Source organism: Hyperolius riggenbachi, chromosome 12 (assembly GCF_040937935.1).
Source record: "Hyperolius riggenbachi isolate aHypRig1 chromosome 12, aHypRig1.pri, whole genome shotgun sequence".
Lineage (NCBI taxonomy): Eukaryota > Metazoa > Chordata > Amphibia > Anura > Hyperoliidae > Hyperolius > Hyperolius riggenbachi.
Window position 1 is genome coordinate 205,034,299 of NC_090657.1, and position 16,912 is coordinate 205,051,210.

General features: G+C 44.1%; 1 protein-coding gene across 1 annotated transcript in view; it reads left to right on the plus strand.

Moving 5' to 3' along the window:
• Window positions 1-16,912, plus strand: part of LOC137541031 (myosin-16-like) — a 284,543-nt gene that overhangs the window by 85,833 nt on the left and 181,798 nt on the right. The window contains exon 6 of the mRNA XM_068262177.1: window positions 8,968-9,058. Coding sequence (XP_068118278.1) covers window positions 8,968-9,058 — 91 coding nt within the window. The remainder of the gene's footprint in view (window positions 1-8,967; window positions 9,059-16,912) is intronic.

Below are 16,912 nucleotides of genomic sequence, written 5' to 3' on the forward strand. Positions count from 1 at the left end.
TATAGCTTTTTTTTCATAGCATTGCATTATTCTGTCATAGTTGCAATTTACAAACCACACTGCATTTGAAACCATGAAACAGAGCAGGGCTAATGACCTTTTAAACTTCCTTGCAGTAAAAATCTTATCTGAAGCTGCATTCTTTGATGTATAAGTGCCTCAGAAAACAGCACTGTGGCCCACTAAACTGGTTGGAGAGCTCAGAGAAGCCATACCTCCCAACTTTTTGAGATGAGAAAAAGGGACACTTAACCACTTCACCACTGAGGGGTTTTACTCCCTGAGCACCTGAGCAATTTTTACCTTTCAGCGCTCCTTCCATTCATTCGTCTATAACTTTATCATTACTTATCGCAATGAAATGAACTATATCTTGTTTTTTCCGCCACCAATTAGGCTTTCTTTAGGTGGGACATTATGCCAAGAATTATTTTTTTCTAAATGTGTTTTAATGGGAAAATAGGAAAAATGTGGGGAAAAAAATAATTATTTTTCAGTTTTCGGCCATTATAGTTTTTAAATAATGCATGCTACTGTATTTAAAACCCATGAAACGTATTTGCCCTTTTGTCCCGGTTATAAAACCATTTAAATTATGTCCCTATCACAATGTTTGGCGCCAATATTTTATTTGGAAATAAAGGTGCATTTTTTTCATTTTTGCGTCCATCCCTAATTACAAGCCCATAGTTTATAAAGTAACAGTGTTATACCCTCTTGACATAAATATTTAAAAAGTTCAGTCCCTAAGGTAACTATTTATGTATTTTTTTTAATTGTAAATTTTTTAATTTTTTTTTAATTACAAAAAAAAAAAAAATGGGGAGTGTGGGAGGTAATGAGTTAATTTTATGTGTAAAAGTCATTTATTTGTATGTGAAAAATGTGTAGGGTGTAGTTTACTATTTGGCCACAAGATGGCCACAGTAACTTTTTGTTTTAATGCGACCTCCAAGCTTCCTTCCGGAAGCTTGGAGGAAGTATAAGGAGGCTGGACACGTGAGTTTTTTCTCACAATGATCGCGCTGCCCATAGGAGAGCAGCTGATCATTGCGGGGCTTAGATCAACGAACGGGAATGGATTTTCCCGTTCATTGATCTCTGGGCGAGCGGGCGGCGGCGTGTTTACTAGCGGCGGGCGGCGTGTTTACGAGCGGGAGCGCGGGCAGCGTCGGGAACGCGGAAAGTACGTGTTTCTCCGTCCCTGGTTGTTAAAGGATGGAAAAAGGGGCGGAGAAATACGTACGCGCGGGGGTAAAGTGGTTAAAGGGACACTTAAGTCAAACAAAAAGATGAGTTTTACTCACCTAGGGCTTCCAATAGCCCCCGGCAGCTGTCCGGTGCCCTCGCCGTCTCCCTCCGATCCTCCTGGCCCCGCCGGTAGCCACTTCCTGTTTCGGTGACATGAGCTGACAGGCTGGGGACGCGAGTGATTCTTCGCGTTCCCAGACACATTAGCGCCCTCTATGCTGCTATATGGTATATGATATATGCTATAGCAGCATAGATGGCGCTATTGTGGCCAGGAACGCGAAGAATCACTCGCATCCCCAGCCTGTCAGCTCCTGTCACCGAAACAGGAAGTGGCTGCCGGCGGGGCCAGGAGGATCGTAGGGAGACGGCGAGGGCACCGGACAGCTGCAAGGGGCTATTGGAAGCCCTAGGTGAGTAAAACTCATTTTTCTCTAATTGTCATCCGGGACAACCTGAGATCCGGTCCCGCCCAGGATCTGTGGAAACACACCAACAAGAAGTTTAAAAGCCCCCGCCCACCCTCCATCCTCAGTTCATCTGTGTTTCCGTGACGGAAACACCTAAAGAAGCAAGCTCCCGTTTGTTATTTTTCTTGTACTCACCAGAGGGTGAGTCTTTTTCCCAGAGGAGGCAGAGGACGGTGGCGAGGCGTACAGAGGTAACGCTAGCCGCGGACCTCCTCTAAAATATATTGCAGCCAGGTATTTGGTCTCCGTGCGGAGTGTGACCAGAATACCTTCCTTCCTCCGTCAGACGCCGGCCCTGCAAGGCGCATCCGGTCTGACAGCCGATCCAGCCAATCGGAGAGAGGCGGAAGTGACGCATCGGTCACGCGGCTAAAGGAGGAGGCGGAATCCGGAGAGCCAGGAAGTTGAGAGAGCGTGCTCCTGGCGTCTCCGCAAGTGCACCGCTAGCAGAGAGGATGTCGCAACCTCAGCCGCAGCAGCAGCCGACACAGCGGGAGGCAGATGCGGCGGCCAAATCCTCTTCCCAGGTGCAGCAATCCGGGTCTGGGGTGGTAAGTCCTCCAGTGGAGGATGTGTTTTTTACTTATCCCCTCAATATGGCATATCTCAGTGGATGTCTTGTCATGTGTTTTTTTCCAGGCAAAGACTGAGCCCAAAGTTACTGCACCACCTAAATATAAAAGATGTGGTTTATGTAACACCAAAATTGCCCTAGAGACCCCTAGGAATATATGTCAGGCCTGCACTGATGCTATTGTGGTTTCAGAAACTTCTAATATTTTGAAAGGAGTTATGGAATCAGTAAATAAAAACATGCAAGAAACTTTAGACAAATTTAAAGAAAGTTTTGTGCCACCTGCTATAGATCCTCTTCCAGGTCCTTCCAATATTACTCCCTCTCAGCCTTCAAATCTGCCCGACATCTTAGGGGTTGAGGAGGAAGAGGAAGATAGAGAAGAGGAGGAGGGGGAGGATTTATCAGAGAATATATCACAGGAGGAAGGAGAGCAGCCCAGATCAGAGGGAGAGGAAACAGTTAAAACTCCCAGATTTTTATTTTCTCCTGATGAGTCTTCTGAATTGCTCAAGGCTGTGTATGTTACTGAGCAAATTAAGGAAGCAGTTCCTGAACTTACCCCTCAGGATCAGGTTTATTCTGGTCTAGGTCAGGCCACGGGTAAGGTATTTCCTATCCATAAAACTCTGCAGGAAATCATTACATCCCAGTGGCAAAATCCAGAGAGGCCCTTGTTTATCCCAAAATCAGCAAAGAGAAAGTTCCCTTTTTCTCAGGCAGAAATTGATAAATGGACTAAATGTCCTAAATTAGATGCGTCCCTATCCAAATATTCCAAGGATTCGGACTTATCCTTTGAGGATGCTGGGGTCCTTAAAGACGTGATGGATAAGAAAGTAGATTCACTTCTCAGGAGAGCATGGGAATCTGCTGCGTTTGGTTTCATCCCAGGTATTTCGGCCACCTGCATTTCCCGTAATCTTAGAATATGGATGGACAATTTGATTGAACAAATTTCTAAAGGTGTTCCACTAAAAGATTATGCAGCCTCTCTTCCAGTAGTTCTTAAGGCGGTAGCCTTTTTAGCCGACGCAGTTACAGAACTTATTCGTGTATCAGCCCGTACGACAGCACTTATTAATTCGGCTAGGAGAGCAGTGTGGTTGAAAACCTGGGAAGGGGACCAGACATCCAAAAACAAATTATGTGCCCTTCCATTTGAAGGTAATCTTCTTTTTGGCACAGGTTTAGAGGAAGTACTTTCCCGGTCAGCCGAAAAGGGGAAACAATTCCCAAATAAGAAGAAAAGTTTTAAGGGTAAAAGGCCTTTTGTCCCTAAAAGACAGGAGCCAGAGCCAACCAAAAACAGGAATGTGCAGAGGAAATGGTCCTTTCCGAAAGGGAGAGGTAGAGGGGGATTTACTCTCGGGAGGACTGATCCCCCCAAACCAGGTAAATGACTCTCTGCCAGTAGGGGGCAGACTTCTTTATTTTCAGTTAGAATGGGAGAAATTGAATCCCAATCCGTTTGTTTTACAAATTATAAGTCAGGGTTATCGCCTGCAATTCTCTGTCAAGCCCCCCGCAGAGGAGATTTGTAAATCCAATTCCGAAGGATCGAGCGAAAGCCGAGGGTTTGGAATTGGAAATTCAGAAACTTCTAGAAAAAAGAGTGATTATTCATGTTCCCCAGGAAGAAGTATTCCAGGGATACTACTCCCACGTATTTCTGGTAAAGAAAGCCAACGGGGAGTTCAGGTTTATTTTAAACCTGAAATCTCTCAATCCGTTTCTGACGTACAAGAAATTCAGGATGGAGAGTATATATTCAGTAAGGTCCCTATTGCAAGGCAAGGAATTTTTTGTCTCAATAGACCTTCAAGACGCCTACCTGCACATTCCGATTTTTGCGGCACATCAAAAATTTTTGAGATTCGCAATCAGAGCTCCCTCCCACATTCGTCACTTCCAATTTCAAGCTCTTCCATTCGGAATAGCGTCAGCTCCGCGAGTGTTCACCAAGGTGCTAGCAGAAGTGATGAAGGGTTTAAGGCTTCAGGGAATTTCGATTGTCCCTTACCTGGACGATCTGTTGATATTTGCGGAGACAGAAGATCTAGCCAAAACCCACAGGGATATAGTGATCCACACTCTGGTTCAGGTGGGCTGGATTGTGAATTACGCCAAGTCGTCTCTAAACCCGACCCAGGAAATTACTTTTCTAGGCTACAAAATAAATTCGTTAGAAAAGAAAATTTTCCTGCCGACAGAAAAGATTATAAAGATACAGTCAGAAATAAACAATTTAATCAGCCAAGAGACTTCGTCTCTCAGGCAGATTATGAGAGTGTTGGGTCTATTTTCAACAGCAATCCCGGCAGTCACTTGGGCTCAATCGCACGGGAGAATGCTTCAGTCTCTCCTTCTTTCGAATTGGGACAGATCCAGGGAGTCCTTGGATCTACGAATTTCGATCCCAGACTTAGTCAGGGTCGACTTAAGATGGTGGCTGAGCCGACAGAACCTGGAGACGGGGAGATTCTGGAGGCAAAACGATCCAATAAAGATTTTTACAGACGCAAGTTCTTGGGGCTGGGGAGCAACGTCTTTGGGCAATCATGCCCAGGGAAATTGGTCCCAGGCTATAAGCAGGAAGTCATCCAACTTCAGAGAGCTTCTGGCAGTTCAGAGAGCTCTTCTATTTTTTCAGTCTCTAATAGAAGAGAATCACGTTCAGGTCTTTTCAGACAATATCACGACGGTGGCGTATCTCTCAAAGCAGGGGGGTACGAGATCAAGCGAGCTCATGTCTCTCTGCGCGGAGATTCTCGTTTGGATAGAGCCTCGGGTTCTATCGCTGTCGGCGGTCCACATAAGGGGGATCCTCAAGGTGGAAGCGGACTTCTTGAGTCGTCAGGAGGTGAATCAAACAGAATGGGAACTTCATCCAGAAGTTTTTCAACTGATAACAGAAAGATTCGGGATCCCGGAGATAGACCTCTTCGCATCCCCTATGAACGCAAAAGTAGCGAATTTTTTCTCGCTACACAGATGCCAGAAGTCTCTGGGGTTGGATGCACTCAGTCTCCCATGGAGGTTCAAGCTTTGCTATGCTTTCCCTCCAACTGTGCTTCTTCCTCAGGTACTAGGAAAACTTCAAAAGGAAAAAGTGAGATTAATTCTAATAGCTCCCCAATGGCCAAAAAGACCATGGTATGCAACAATGTTGAAGATGTCAGTGGAACCTCAATTTCCTCTGCCACTTCGTCCAGATCTTTTGATTCAGGGGCCGCTCTCGCACCCCAAGCCACAATTATTCAATCTGGCAGCCTGGATCCTGAAAGGGTAATTCTTAGACAGAAGGGTCTTTCGGAAAAAGTGATCGAAACATTGATGAAATGCAGGAAACCGATAACGCAGAAGATTTACCGTAAGGTTTGGAAAGTTTATTTATCATGGTGTGAGGCTCATAACAAGAACCATACGCTATCAAGCTCAGTTCTGGATTTCCTCCAGGACGGGTTTGACATGAAGCTGGCACCAAGTACTCTTAAGGTACAGTGTTCAGCTCTATCCATTCTGCTAGACAGGCATTTAGCTCAGGAAGAATTGTTCAGAAATTTCTTCAAAGCTTTGCAGAGATCAACTCCGGTGAAGCAAAAGATTTTTCCACAATGGGATTTGTCTCTAGTCCTGAATAGTCTTATGAAAAACCCTTTTGAGCCTATTGAAGATATTGATATTAAATTTTTGACACTTAAAATAACTTTTCTCATTGCAATCACATCGGCTAGGCGCTTAGGTGACTTACAAGCTCTTTCCATCAAGGATCCTTTCCTAATTATCTGTCCTGACAGTATTAGACTCAGGTTAGATCCGGCCTATCTCCCAAAAATGTCTTCAGAGTTCCACAGGTCTCAAGAGATTATCCTTCCCTCTTTTTGTACTGAACCTGTGGGGTCCAGAGAAGAGGGGTTCCATTGTTTAGACGTCAGACGTTCCTTACTAACCTATCTTGCCAGATCAAGAGAATTTAGGAAGTCTAGCAACCTGTTGGTTTTATTTGCAGGTAAGAATAGGGGCCAGCAGGCATCCAGACAAACCATCGCAAGATGGATTAGACAGATGATAGCTTTAGCCTATGAGAGTAGTAATTGTCCCTTACCTCCTAACATTAAAGCCCACTCAACCCGATCTTTATCCACATCATGGGCAGAAAGGGCAGGAGCTACCATTCAACAGATTTGTCAAGCAGCAACCTGGTCGAGTGCATCTACTTTCATCAAACACTACAGAGTGGATGTGTTATCTCAGCAGGACCAATCGTTTGGCAGAAAGGTGCTCCAGGCAGTGGTCCCTCCCTAGGTGAGATGTTTGTCTTGTTAAGACTTCTTGCCTATCTCTCAGGTTGTCCCGGATGACAATTAGAGAAAGACTCCTATTAGACCTACCGGTAATGGAGTTTCTGATTGTCATCCGGGACAAACATCTAGAACCCTTCCCTTCTCCTGTCTCGCACCTTTCTCTGTTAGTTTCAGGAGCACAGGGTATTATCTTAATAGTCACCTTCAGGTGTCTAGTTTTTTCCTTCATCTTGGTGTTTCTAGTCTATGTTTACTTTCAGACGCACTGAGGATGGAGGGTGGGCGGGGGCTTTTAAACTTCTTGTTGGTGTGTTTCCACAGATCCTGGGCGGGACCGGATCTCAGGTTGTCCCGGATGACAATCAGAAACTCCATTACCGGTAGGTCTAATAGGAGTCTTTTTTGTTTGACTTAAGTGTCCCTTTAAGCCATACCCCTGCCACACCCCTGGTCACGCCCCCACCACATCCCTAGTCACGCATACCATAAAGATCTCATAAGAAAAATATGTTGTTTTATCATTCAAACCACACTGGTCTTTTCTGTCCTGGTTCATTTTCCTTCATAGTAACATTTTAAAATTAGTAATATATCAATGTAAAGGATGTGAATAAAGTTTAGAGTCAATCAAAAACATTTTTAGTATAGAAATATATATATTTATACAGAAAGAGGGACAAAGTCCTGAAAGAGGGACAAATGAGAGGGAAAAAGGGACAGAGGGACAGGGCTTCCATAAAGGGACTGTCCCTCCGAAAAAGGGACAGTTGGGAGCTATGGAGAAGCTCTGTTGCCTAGATAACAAGTGAAGTTCACTGGCGAACTCAGGGGGCTATTCCGGGTGTCTGGAACCTCCCCCCTGCACTGAGCTGTGTATTCAGCCAGGGAAGCCCGCATAATATAAACAGCCTCATTCTCCCTCCCTTCTTACTTCTGGTGCCTCCCTCCAGCTAATAGAATGAGAGAGGCAGCCGAGCTTCCCTCACAACCCTCACAAGAAGATGCAGCCTACAGTGAGAGAATGTTGATTATGGAGTCCTGGACTCTCCACAGCACAGAAGTGTCAGACATGATGAAATTAGAGTGCAGGCAAGCTGGTAAATATGCACAGCATGATGCAGAGCTTGCCTGGACTCAGGGTCTGTGGGCAAACATCTGTCTGGTCTCTCCCCATTGTTATAATGACTGCATGTGTGGATAAGGTGTGGATAACAAGCTGAAAAGTTTTTGACAGTCCCTAGACTCCAGGAGGGCTTCTTTCTGACTTGTGTGAGAGACTGACAGGGACAGGAGTCCGATTACAGGCAAGTAGCCTGTGTGATATGGCACTTCAATACAGATAAGTTCTCTGCTCCATCTCAGGCTATTCTCAATTTCTCCACTCCTCTCTCTGGGCTAGTGCAACGCCAAAATGACAATAGCAATCGCTAGCAATTTGTGAGTGTGATTTTGTGAAGTGATTTTCAGAGCGATTTTTGAATGAATTGCTCAAAAACATGCTACATGCAGTATACCTGCGATTTTGAAAAAATCACAACGCTGCTGTGGGAACACCCACATAGGGTAACATTAGCCAAGCGCTTTTCAAATCACTGTTGATTTGAAAAACGCTCAGAAGCACTCTTGGTGTGCACCAGCCCTCCCTCATTCACCTTTGTTTCCCTCTTCCCCTAGAGCTGACTGTGTGTTCTTGTCTTACAGGAAAGCTAAATAAAAGTGCAATCCTGGTGAGGCAAAATATTATTATTTAGTATTTATGTAGCGCCGACATCTTCCGCAGATGCATATATCCCTGCATCATATGGGTATCGCTTGCGCTATGTGACACTATGTAGCATATTCCACTGAATTGTCCAAACTAAGTCTATCTCCTGTTCCTCTCTTGGGGAGTTGTTCCAGCGCTGTACCCCGTTCACATTTGCTGCTACCAGAAGCCCTCAGAAACACTAGTGTCCTTGAGTACTTCCAAAGATAGGCAGCTCCGTAATACGCCAGCGCACTTTTGTGCATGGGCAGTATGGAGCCACCTGTATTCGGAAGCACTCGGGACATACGTGCTTCTGGACCTTTCAGGAACCCCCCCCCCTTAAAAATCCTGCGTTTGCCCCTGAAGTTTAACGCTTCCTGTACTGGAAACAGCATGAGACTGGTTTCTGTGCTACCAATAACTGTTCTATTTCTTAGCAGTACTACACATACAATCCATTATTTCATACGTCTATTTTCACTTCAGATTACTTTAAACTACTGGGTGATAAAATAATACTTGATCTCAAATGCATACTGGTATTCTACTAAAAGGTGTGCTGCAAAAACATTTTTTGTTAAAAAATGGGAGAAAAGTAATATATTTTTTTTTCTGTAGGAAGGAGCAAGAGGTCGGCATGTTATGCATGAAGCTGGAACAGGAGCGATCGTTATGCTCAGACTTACAAAAGAAAAACAAAGACTATTTGGTGAGCTGTTTGCTGCTATTTGAAAATCACTTACCCCAATAGCTGTGACAAGTCAGTTTCAGATCTTCAGCTACAACTCTGCTAGTTTATGCTTACAATATACAGCAACGTATGTGCTGCCACATTGTGGTCACTTCAGGTAGTGCGCCTAGAAGTCATACCTCCCAACATTTTTAGATAAGAGGGACACTTAAGTGGACCTTAAAGTGACTCTGTAACAAAAGTTACAACGTTTTTTCTACCATCCTACAAGTTCCTAAACCTATTCTTATGTATTCTGGCTTACTGTAGCTCTTTCTACTATAACCATCTCTGTAATAAATCAATGTATCTTTCCCCTGTCAGACTTGTCGGCCTGTGTCTGGAAGGCTGCCAAGTTCTTCAGTGTTGAACTGTTCCTCTATGCACACTCCAGTGTGTGTTTTATTTACATAAGCCAGCAGCTTCTCTGCTATCTTATCAGTGATAGAAGAGAGCTGGATAAAAATCCTCCTGTGGAGGCTGTGAAAGGAGCTGGTCTGTCACATACTAAGGAATTAACGACATAGGTAGAGCTGTCTGCAGGAAGCCTGTAATGTTCAGTGCATGAGAGAAGCTGGGGACAGAAGGTAAACACACACAAGTGATCTCTTGAGATTCAGAAGTAAGGCTGTATACAGCCTGCTTGTGTATGGATGTATTTTCTATGTGTTGACATGCTGTACATCAACCTACTTCCTGTTTTGGTGGCCATTTTGTTTGTTTATAAACAAACTTTTTAAAACTGTTTTTGACTACTTTTAATGCGGCGGGGAGCGGTGAAATTGTGACAGAGGGTAATAGGAGATGTCCCCTAACACACTGGTATGTTTACTTTTGTGCGATTTTAACAATACAGATTCTCTTTAACTCTTGCACAGGACATGATATAATCTCAGAAATTTGTAAACACAGGATGTTAACCCTTTATCTGCTTCCATGAAAGCAGGAAGTAGACACACTGCAGATTTATCGTAGGAATTCTGTAAGTTGTAACAAAGAATCGTTTTTTTCTTTAGAGGTTGTTATGCTGTTGCTTATCTTTTGGAGCAGAGAGTAAGTTCTAAGTTTAAATCCGCTTTAAGAAAAGACCATAACACACGTTCATAGTCATGCCTACCACAAAGAATTCAGAAACAAAAGATGTCGCTTTATCATTCAAACCAAACTGCTCCTCTCTATCATTAGTTTTTCTTAATTTTAACCTTTAGAAATAAGAAAGACAACAATTTGAAATACTGGAAAAAGTTGTTTGAGGAGGCGCCCTTGGAATATAGTAAGATATATGTGTGTGTGTGTGTGTGTATATATATATATATATATATATATATATATATAAACTCGTTTCACGGGTCTCTGCCCGCTTCCTCAGGTCAATAACACACCTTTTTGATAGCAGTGGTCTGAAATGATAGTAATACAGTTTAGAGTGAGTAAAACATTTTTGAGGAGAAAAATGCATATATTTACACTTATCTGTACATCGTGCCTGAAAGAGGGACGCGTGTGGAAGAAACAGGGACCGTGGGATTTAGTCTTGAAAGCGGGACTGTCCCGCCTAAAGATGGACAGTTGGGAACTATGCTAGAAGTGACACTATATCATACACATACTCTATGGTACTCCGCTCAGGTGGCCATGCAGGGCCAACTCGGCCAAGAAGCTAGTGAGGGCTGGTGCACACCAAGAGCGGTTCTGAGCGTTTTTTAAAATGCTTGTGGGGGAAATACGCCTGGCTAATGAATGTGAATGGGCTGGTGCACACCAAAGCGGTTTGATTTTTTTTCCAAGCGCAATCTTGGGTCCTGCAGCATTTTTGCAGTTTTCTGAGGCGTTTCTGCCTCAATGTAGAGTACAGGAAAGTGGAAAATCGCTCTGTAAAGCAATAGATTAGAGCAATTTTCCAAGCGGTTTTGTTACAGAAGCTGTTCAGTAACAGCTTTACTGTAACAAAATTTAACATCTGCTGCACAAAAACGCTCCAAAAAACGCTAGGCATGTTTAGAAAATCTCTCTAAACATGCCTAGAATCGCTCAGGAAAACCTCTGCTAGCCGTTCTTGGTGTGCACTGGCCCTGTCTGTGCAGGTATTCCTCAACATCATTTAAAGGAATCGTCAAGCAAAATATGCTGCCCTATGATATGCTTACCCGGAGCTTCCTCCAGCCCCTTGCAGCCGAAATGTCCCTCGCACCATCTCTGCTCGCAGCTGCTGGCCCGGGGTCCCCGCCAGTGCAGAGGCCGACCTCGAGGTTGTCCTTACTGCGCCTGCACGAGAGCCGCTGTAAGTCAAGTCCACGTTGTCCACAATGTATTGCGCAGGCGCAGTAGTTCTGTGACCGGAGATGCTGCGAGGAACATGTCGGCTGCAAGGGGCTGGATGAAGTCCCGGGTAAGTATGTCATGGGGCAGCATATTTTGCTTGACGATTACTTTAAAGTGAACCCAAGGTGAAGGACATATGGAGGCTGCCATATTTATTTCCTTTTAAACCATGCACGTTGTCTGGCTGTCTCGCGGAGCCTCTGCCTCTAATGCTTTATGCCATAGACCCTGAACAAGAATACAGATCAGGTGTTTCTGACAGGATTAGCCACATGCTTGTTTCAGGTGTGTGATTTGGACACTACTGATGTCAGAAAGATCAGCAGGGCTGCCAGGCAACTGGTATTGTTTAAAAGGAAATAAATATGGAAGCCTTCATATGTCTCTCAACTCATGTTCCTTTTAAAGATTTGGCCCGCTGGATCTTTATATGACAGTGATGGCGAAGTGAACTCTTTCCTCTGCCCGCCATAAGCCACTCCGTAATGCTCTGCACCCTTGTACCTCCTTCCTTCTCCATAGCAACAGCTGCGTAGCTACAGCCAAACAACATGTCTCAGTGTTCTCCCCAGAATTTTTTCCAGCCAGGTGATATGAAAAAGTAGCCGGGTGGGGCGAGATGAGAGTATGCGGGGCAGGTGCTTCTCTGCACAATTCTGCTTACAGCAGAGCAGGAGGTGAGTTGATAACAGCCGGGTGCTGACCAAAACTAGCCGGGAGGAGCACCCAGCTAAAAGAGCCTGGGGAGAACACTGTGTCTGTACAAAGTCTTGCCTGGAACTTTTGTCCTAGAAATTGGGTCCTAGTCCATCTCTACAAGCGATAGTTGTTGCACATGTGCACATAGCATAATTGGATTAAAAACTGCAAGAAGGAACACTACAATATTACTGATTACAGCTGCTAATAACTTTTATATGGAACATCAGCAGCAGCTTGGGGCTGTATAGACTGTAGCTGCATGGGCAGCACTATGGCATAGTGGTTATCACTCTTGCCTTGCAATGCTGAATCCCAACCAGGACACTATCTGCATCGGGTTTGAATGTTCTCCATGTGTTTGTGGGGGTTTCCTCTGGGCACTTCGGTTTCCTCCCACATCCCAAAAACATACAGATAAGTTAATTGGCTTCCCCTATATTGGCCCTAGATATGATGGATGTGGGACTATGATTGTGATTAGATTGTGAGCTCCTCAGAGGGACAGTTAGTGAAAAGACTATATATATTCTGTACTGTGCTGCAGAAGATGTCAGTGCTATATAAATACTAATAATAATAAAATAATAGCCGTCTAGAAAGGTACGTTTAGTCAGCTCTGAGTCTCTGCTACAAGGTTGCTAGCGTGACATGTCCTTTAAGCTGGCATTGTTTTTCTTTCTCTGCTTGTGCTGCCCGTTTGCTGGAGAGGGGAGTGCAGCCCAGACCTGTTTGCCTGTCTGGTATTCAGATGCCGTGCTCATTGTCTTAATGGAAATCCAGGGCCGTCCAGGGGTGCCGAGACTTCCGAGAAACGAGGTGATGGATGCTCGTCCTGCCTCGCTCAGATATCTCTCCTGGCTGAGCAAACATCCAAAGTCACAGCAGAGGAGGGCGCTAATGGTGGCTGCTGACCTTGCGTCTGTGCGCACGTGTTCTGCTTTTTAACCTGTCATTGAATTTCTTTATAGCTTTGCCATTCTTTTTACGTTACCTTATCTGTTTCTCCCCCTCCTTCATTCATCAGAAGAACATGGCACTGAGGGGAAGATTTATGAACGCATTACCGACAGTTTTTTCTTCTTAATCTGTTCTAACCAGCAGGGAGGACAGTTCTGCATGATAATAAGAACCTTCTTAAAGCCTAGGTAATAGTGGCAATTTAGCATACATTTCTAGAGCTGCACTACAGTTAAGAAAAGTGCAAATCCATCGCTAAACTGGGGCAGATTAAGAAGTGCTTATTAGTAGTTCTACAGGTGTAGAACTTCAGGCTAGACATGATGGCAGAGTGCAGGCTAGACATGATTTGTGATGTGCTCCTCCCCCCTGCTGAATTCCTCCTCAGAGCCTGCTGCTATCAATACAGCAGGTGTGTTGGTTTCTTCAGCAACAGCAATTCCCCTCACACACTGCACTGTCTGAGAGACCTTCCTAACTTCTCCTATCATACAACAGTTTTAGAAGGAATCTGCCTTATCTAATGATTTCTTAAGATGACTGAGACAGTTCTGCATGGATTTCTAAAAACCTACCAATATTTTGTCTCAGACACTCTTGATAAATCTGGCCCTGAGAGCCTTGAGTCATAACTGATATGTGTCACTGCTTTCCCACTTAAGCCTCATACATATGACCAATTAACGTTGCTAAAAGGATCGGGTGATTTTAGGAATGATTACTGTACAGATGCAATGCTGGGCTATGTGCTGGGCAGCATGTTCTGTACTATTGATGGGGCTGGTTCTAAATTTTCTGCTGCCTAAAGTAATCTTTGGAGGACGCACCAGACCGGCCAATCACAGCAGTGTTGCCAACGCATCCCTTCAAATACGGACACTTATGAATTATGCATGTCTTGTGGCTAGTTAGATGCAGTTTAGGCACTGATTATGTGTTAGAAGCCCCAGAAGCTGTATAACTTAGATGTGTCAGTATTTAAAGGGATGAGTTGGCAACCCTGTAGCACAGCCACCCTTGCTCCTTTTGCTAACTGGCACCAATGATCTTGTGGGCGAGACCATGCCACCATCATTGGGCCAATCACTACACTCAATCAGTAACAGTGACCTATCAGATGTTACTGCTACTGATTGAGTGCAGTGATTGGCACCATGTTACTGCCCTGTAAGACCATCAGCCAATATGGCTTCCCTGGTTTTCCAGGGCTTCACCTCAAATATGGCTTCCCTGGTGTTCCAGGGCTTCACCTCAAATATGGCTTCCCTGGTGTTCCAGGGCTTCACCTCAAATATGGCTTCCCTGGTGTTTTAGGGCTTCAACTCCAACATAGCTTACCTGGTGGTCTAGAGTGGGCCAAACATAATGCAAAGAGGGAAAAAACTTGAGGGCCACATTTAATGGTTTTGAGGGCTAGATTTGGTCTGCGGGCCGGAGCTTCACATGTGTAGTCTACATGCACTCAGGCTGGCTATCGGAGGAATGAATCAAGGAGGCCCTCACATATTGGGCACAAGTTGGGAAGGGTACCCAAAAAAGGGTTCTGAAGTTTACTGTCTTCTGTGAATTAAGGCTCAAGAGGGGTTTTCAGGGTTTCCCTTTATGCAGTCCAGGGAAGCAAATCCTGACATTTCCATTGTATGAGAGCTCAAGATGGATTGCTAACATTTGCTTTGTACAAGAAGGGGGTTTCTCACGCTGACTTTGTAAGGAAGCCCAAGACAAGCTCCTGATGTTACATTGTATGAGGGTTAAAAAAGGTTTCTAAAACTTACTTTGGTATTGGGGGGCCCAAGATGGGTTCCTGAAGTCTACTGTGTATGTAGGCTCAAGAAGGGCTCATCATGTTTCCTTTAATACGGCCCAAGAAAGGGTCCTGAACTTAATTTCGTATGTGGGGTTCAGAAAGGTGTCCTAAGGCTTACCTTACTTTTCCTGGGGCACTGACAGTTTTGTTGAGCTGTGATGGTTGCCCTATGTACACTTGATTTTCTAAGTGACCGCACTGGGGGCAAAAGATCAGTGTCCAACTGGGGTCTAACAACTTGCAGTCATTAGGCGGTAGCATTGTGGGAGGAGCTGCAGTTCAAGCAAACTGGATTTCCATACTTGGCTGTCCTCTTAGGAAACTGAGACCTCATCTGCTCAGCAGTGGTGAATCTCAGCAGGGCGGAGCCTTTTTCCAGAAGCTGATGTGTTTGGATATTTATATTGTATAATCGCAGTTCAGCTTTCTTCAGTGTTTTATCCAGCTGACCACATGCATCAAGCTTCCTTTTATAGTCTCAAAAAATTCTTAAAAAAATGCCTGATCTTATTGTACAGTACAGTACAGTACGCTTTTATGAACTAGATGCATTGAATTTCATTACATTGAGTTCTGCTTTTTTTTGATCATGTGTAATACAATTGCACAAAATATCACCGTATGAATAGAGGAGGAGTTGCACAGCACCACCCCTTGAATAAAAAAAATGGGGCTAAGAAAACAAATGGGCGGGGTGGGGGGGTTGTAGGTTTTATTGGGGATGAGCCACCTCTCTGATTGGCTGAATTTGAGTTAACGGATATGTTGCACATTTTAAGTTTTTTATGATTTTGAAACAGCATATTTTAATTCTATGCCTTAAAGTGGAACTGTAGTGAAATTAAGATAATTAATAACATTGACTATATAGTTACATAGTTATTTTGGTTGAAAAAAGACATACGTCCATCGAGTTCAACCAGAGAACAAAGTACGACACCAGCCTGCTCCCTCACATATCCCTGTTGATCCAGAGGAAGGCGAAAAACCCTTACAAGGCATGGTCCAATTAGCCCCAAAAGGGAAAACATTCCTTCCCGACTCCAGATGGCAATCAAGATAACATCCCTGGATCAACATCATTGGGCATTACCTAGTAATTGTAGCCATGGATGTCTTTCAACGCAAGGAAAGCATCTAAGCCCCCTTTAAATGCAGGTATAGAGTTTGCCATAACTACGGTACTTCCCACGGCAATGCATTCCACATCTTAATCACTCTTACTGTAAAGAACCCTTTCCTAAATAAATGGCTAAAACGGTTTTCTCTAGTCCTTTGTGAAGGCCTAGGGAGAAAGAGCTCATCCGCCAAGCTTTTATATTGCCCTCTGATGTATTTATACATGTTAATTAGATCCCTTTTAAGGCGTCTTTTCTCTAGACTAAATAAACCCAGTTTATCTAACCTTTCTTGGTAAGCGAGACCTTCCATCCCACGTATCAGTTTTGTAGCTCGTCTCTGCACCTGCTCTAAAACTGCAATATCTTTTTTGTAATGTGGTGCCCAGAACTGAATTCCATATTCCAGATAAGGCCTTACTAGAGAGACTATGGTTTACAATATTCATTTATAGATTAGTTAGTCAGTGTTTGCCCATTGTAAAATCTTTCCTCTTCCTGATTTACATTCTGAAATGTATCACTGGTGGCGACATCTTTAGTCCTGCCAGGTCATCTGTACGGAATGTTCATTACTGAGAGTTCTATGCACAGAGGCAGCTATTGCTTGTTTGGCAGTTGGAAAAATCTGAAATTTCCCACAATGCAACTAGGTTCAGAGACCGCAAACTGTCAGGACCATGGTGATGACATCTCACAGTGGGAGCGATTTCACCACAATATTAGCCACACAGAAAAGGCAAAGATTTATCATGGGAAAGGGGTGTCAGCTACTGATGGGAATGAAGTTCAATCCTTGGTTAAAGCTTCTATTTAAAGGGGGATTCCAGACTCTAGTAACAACCCCCATAGGCATTCTGACCATTCTCTGACCGATTTCCCATGGTCCCCAGCAGTGACAACATTAAATCCTGGTAGCTGAGGTCA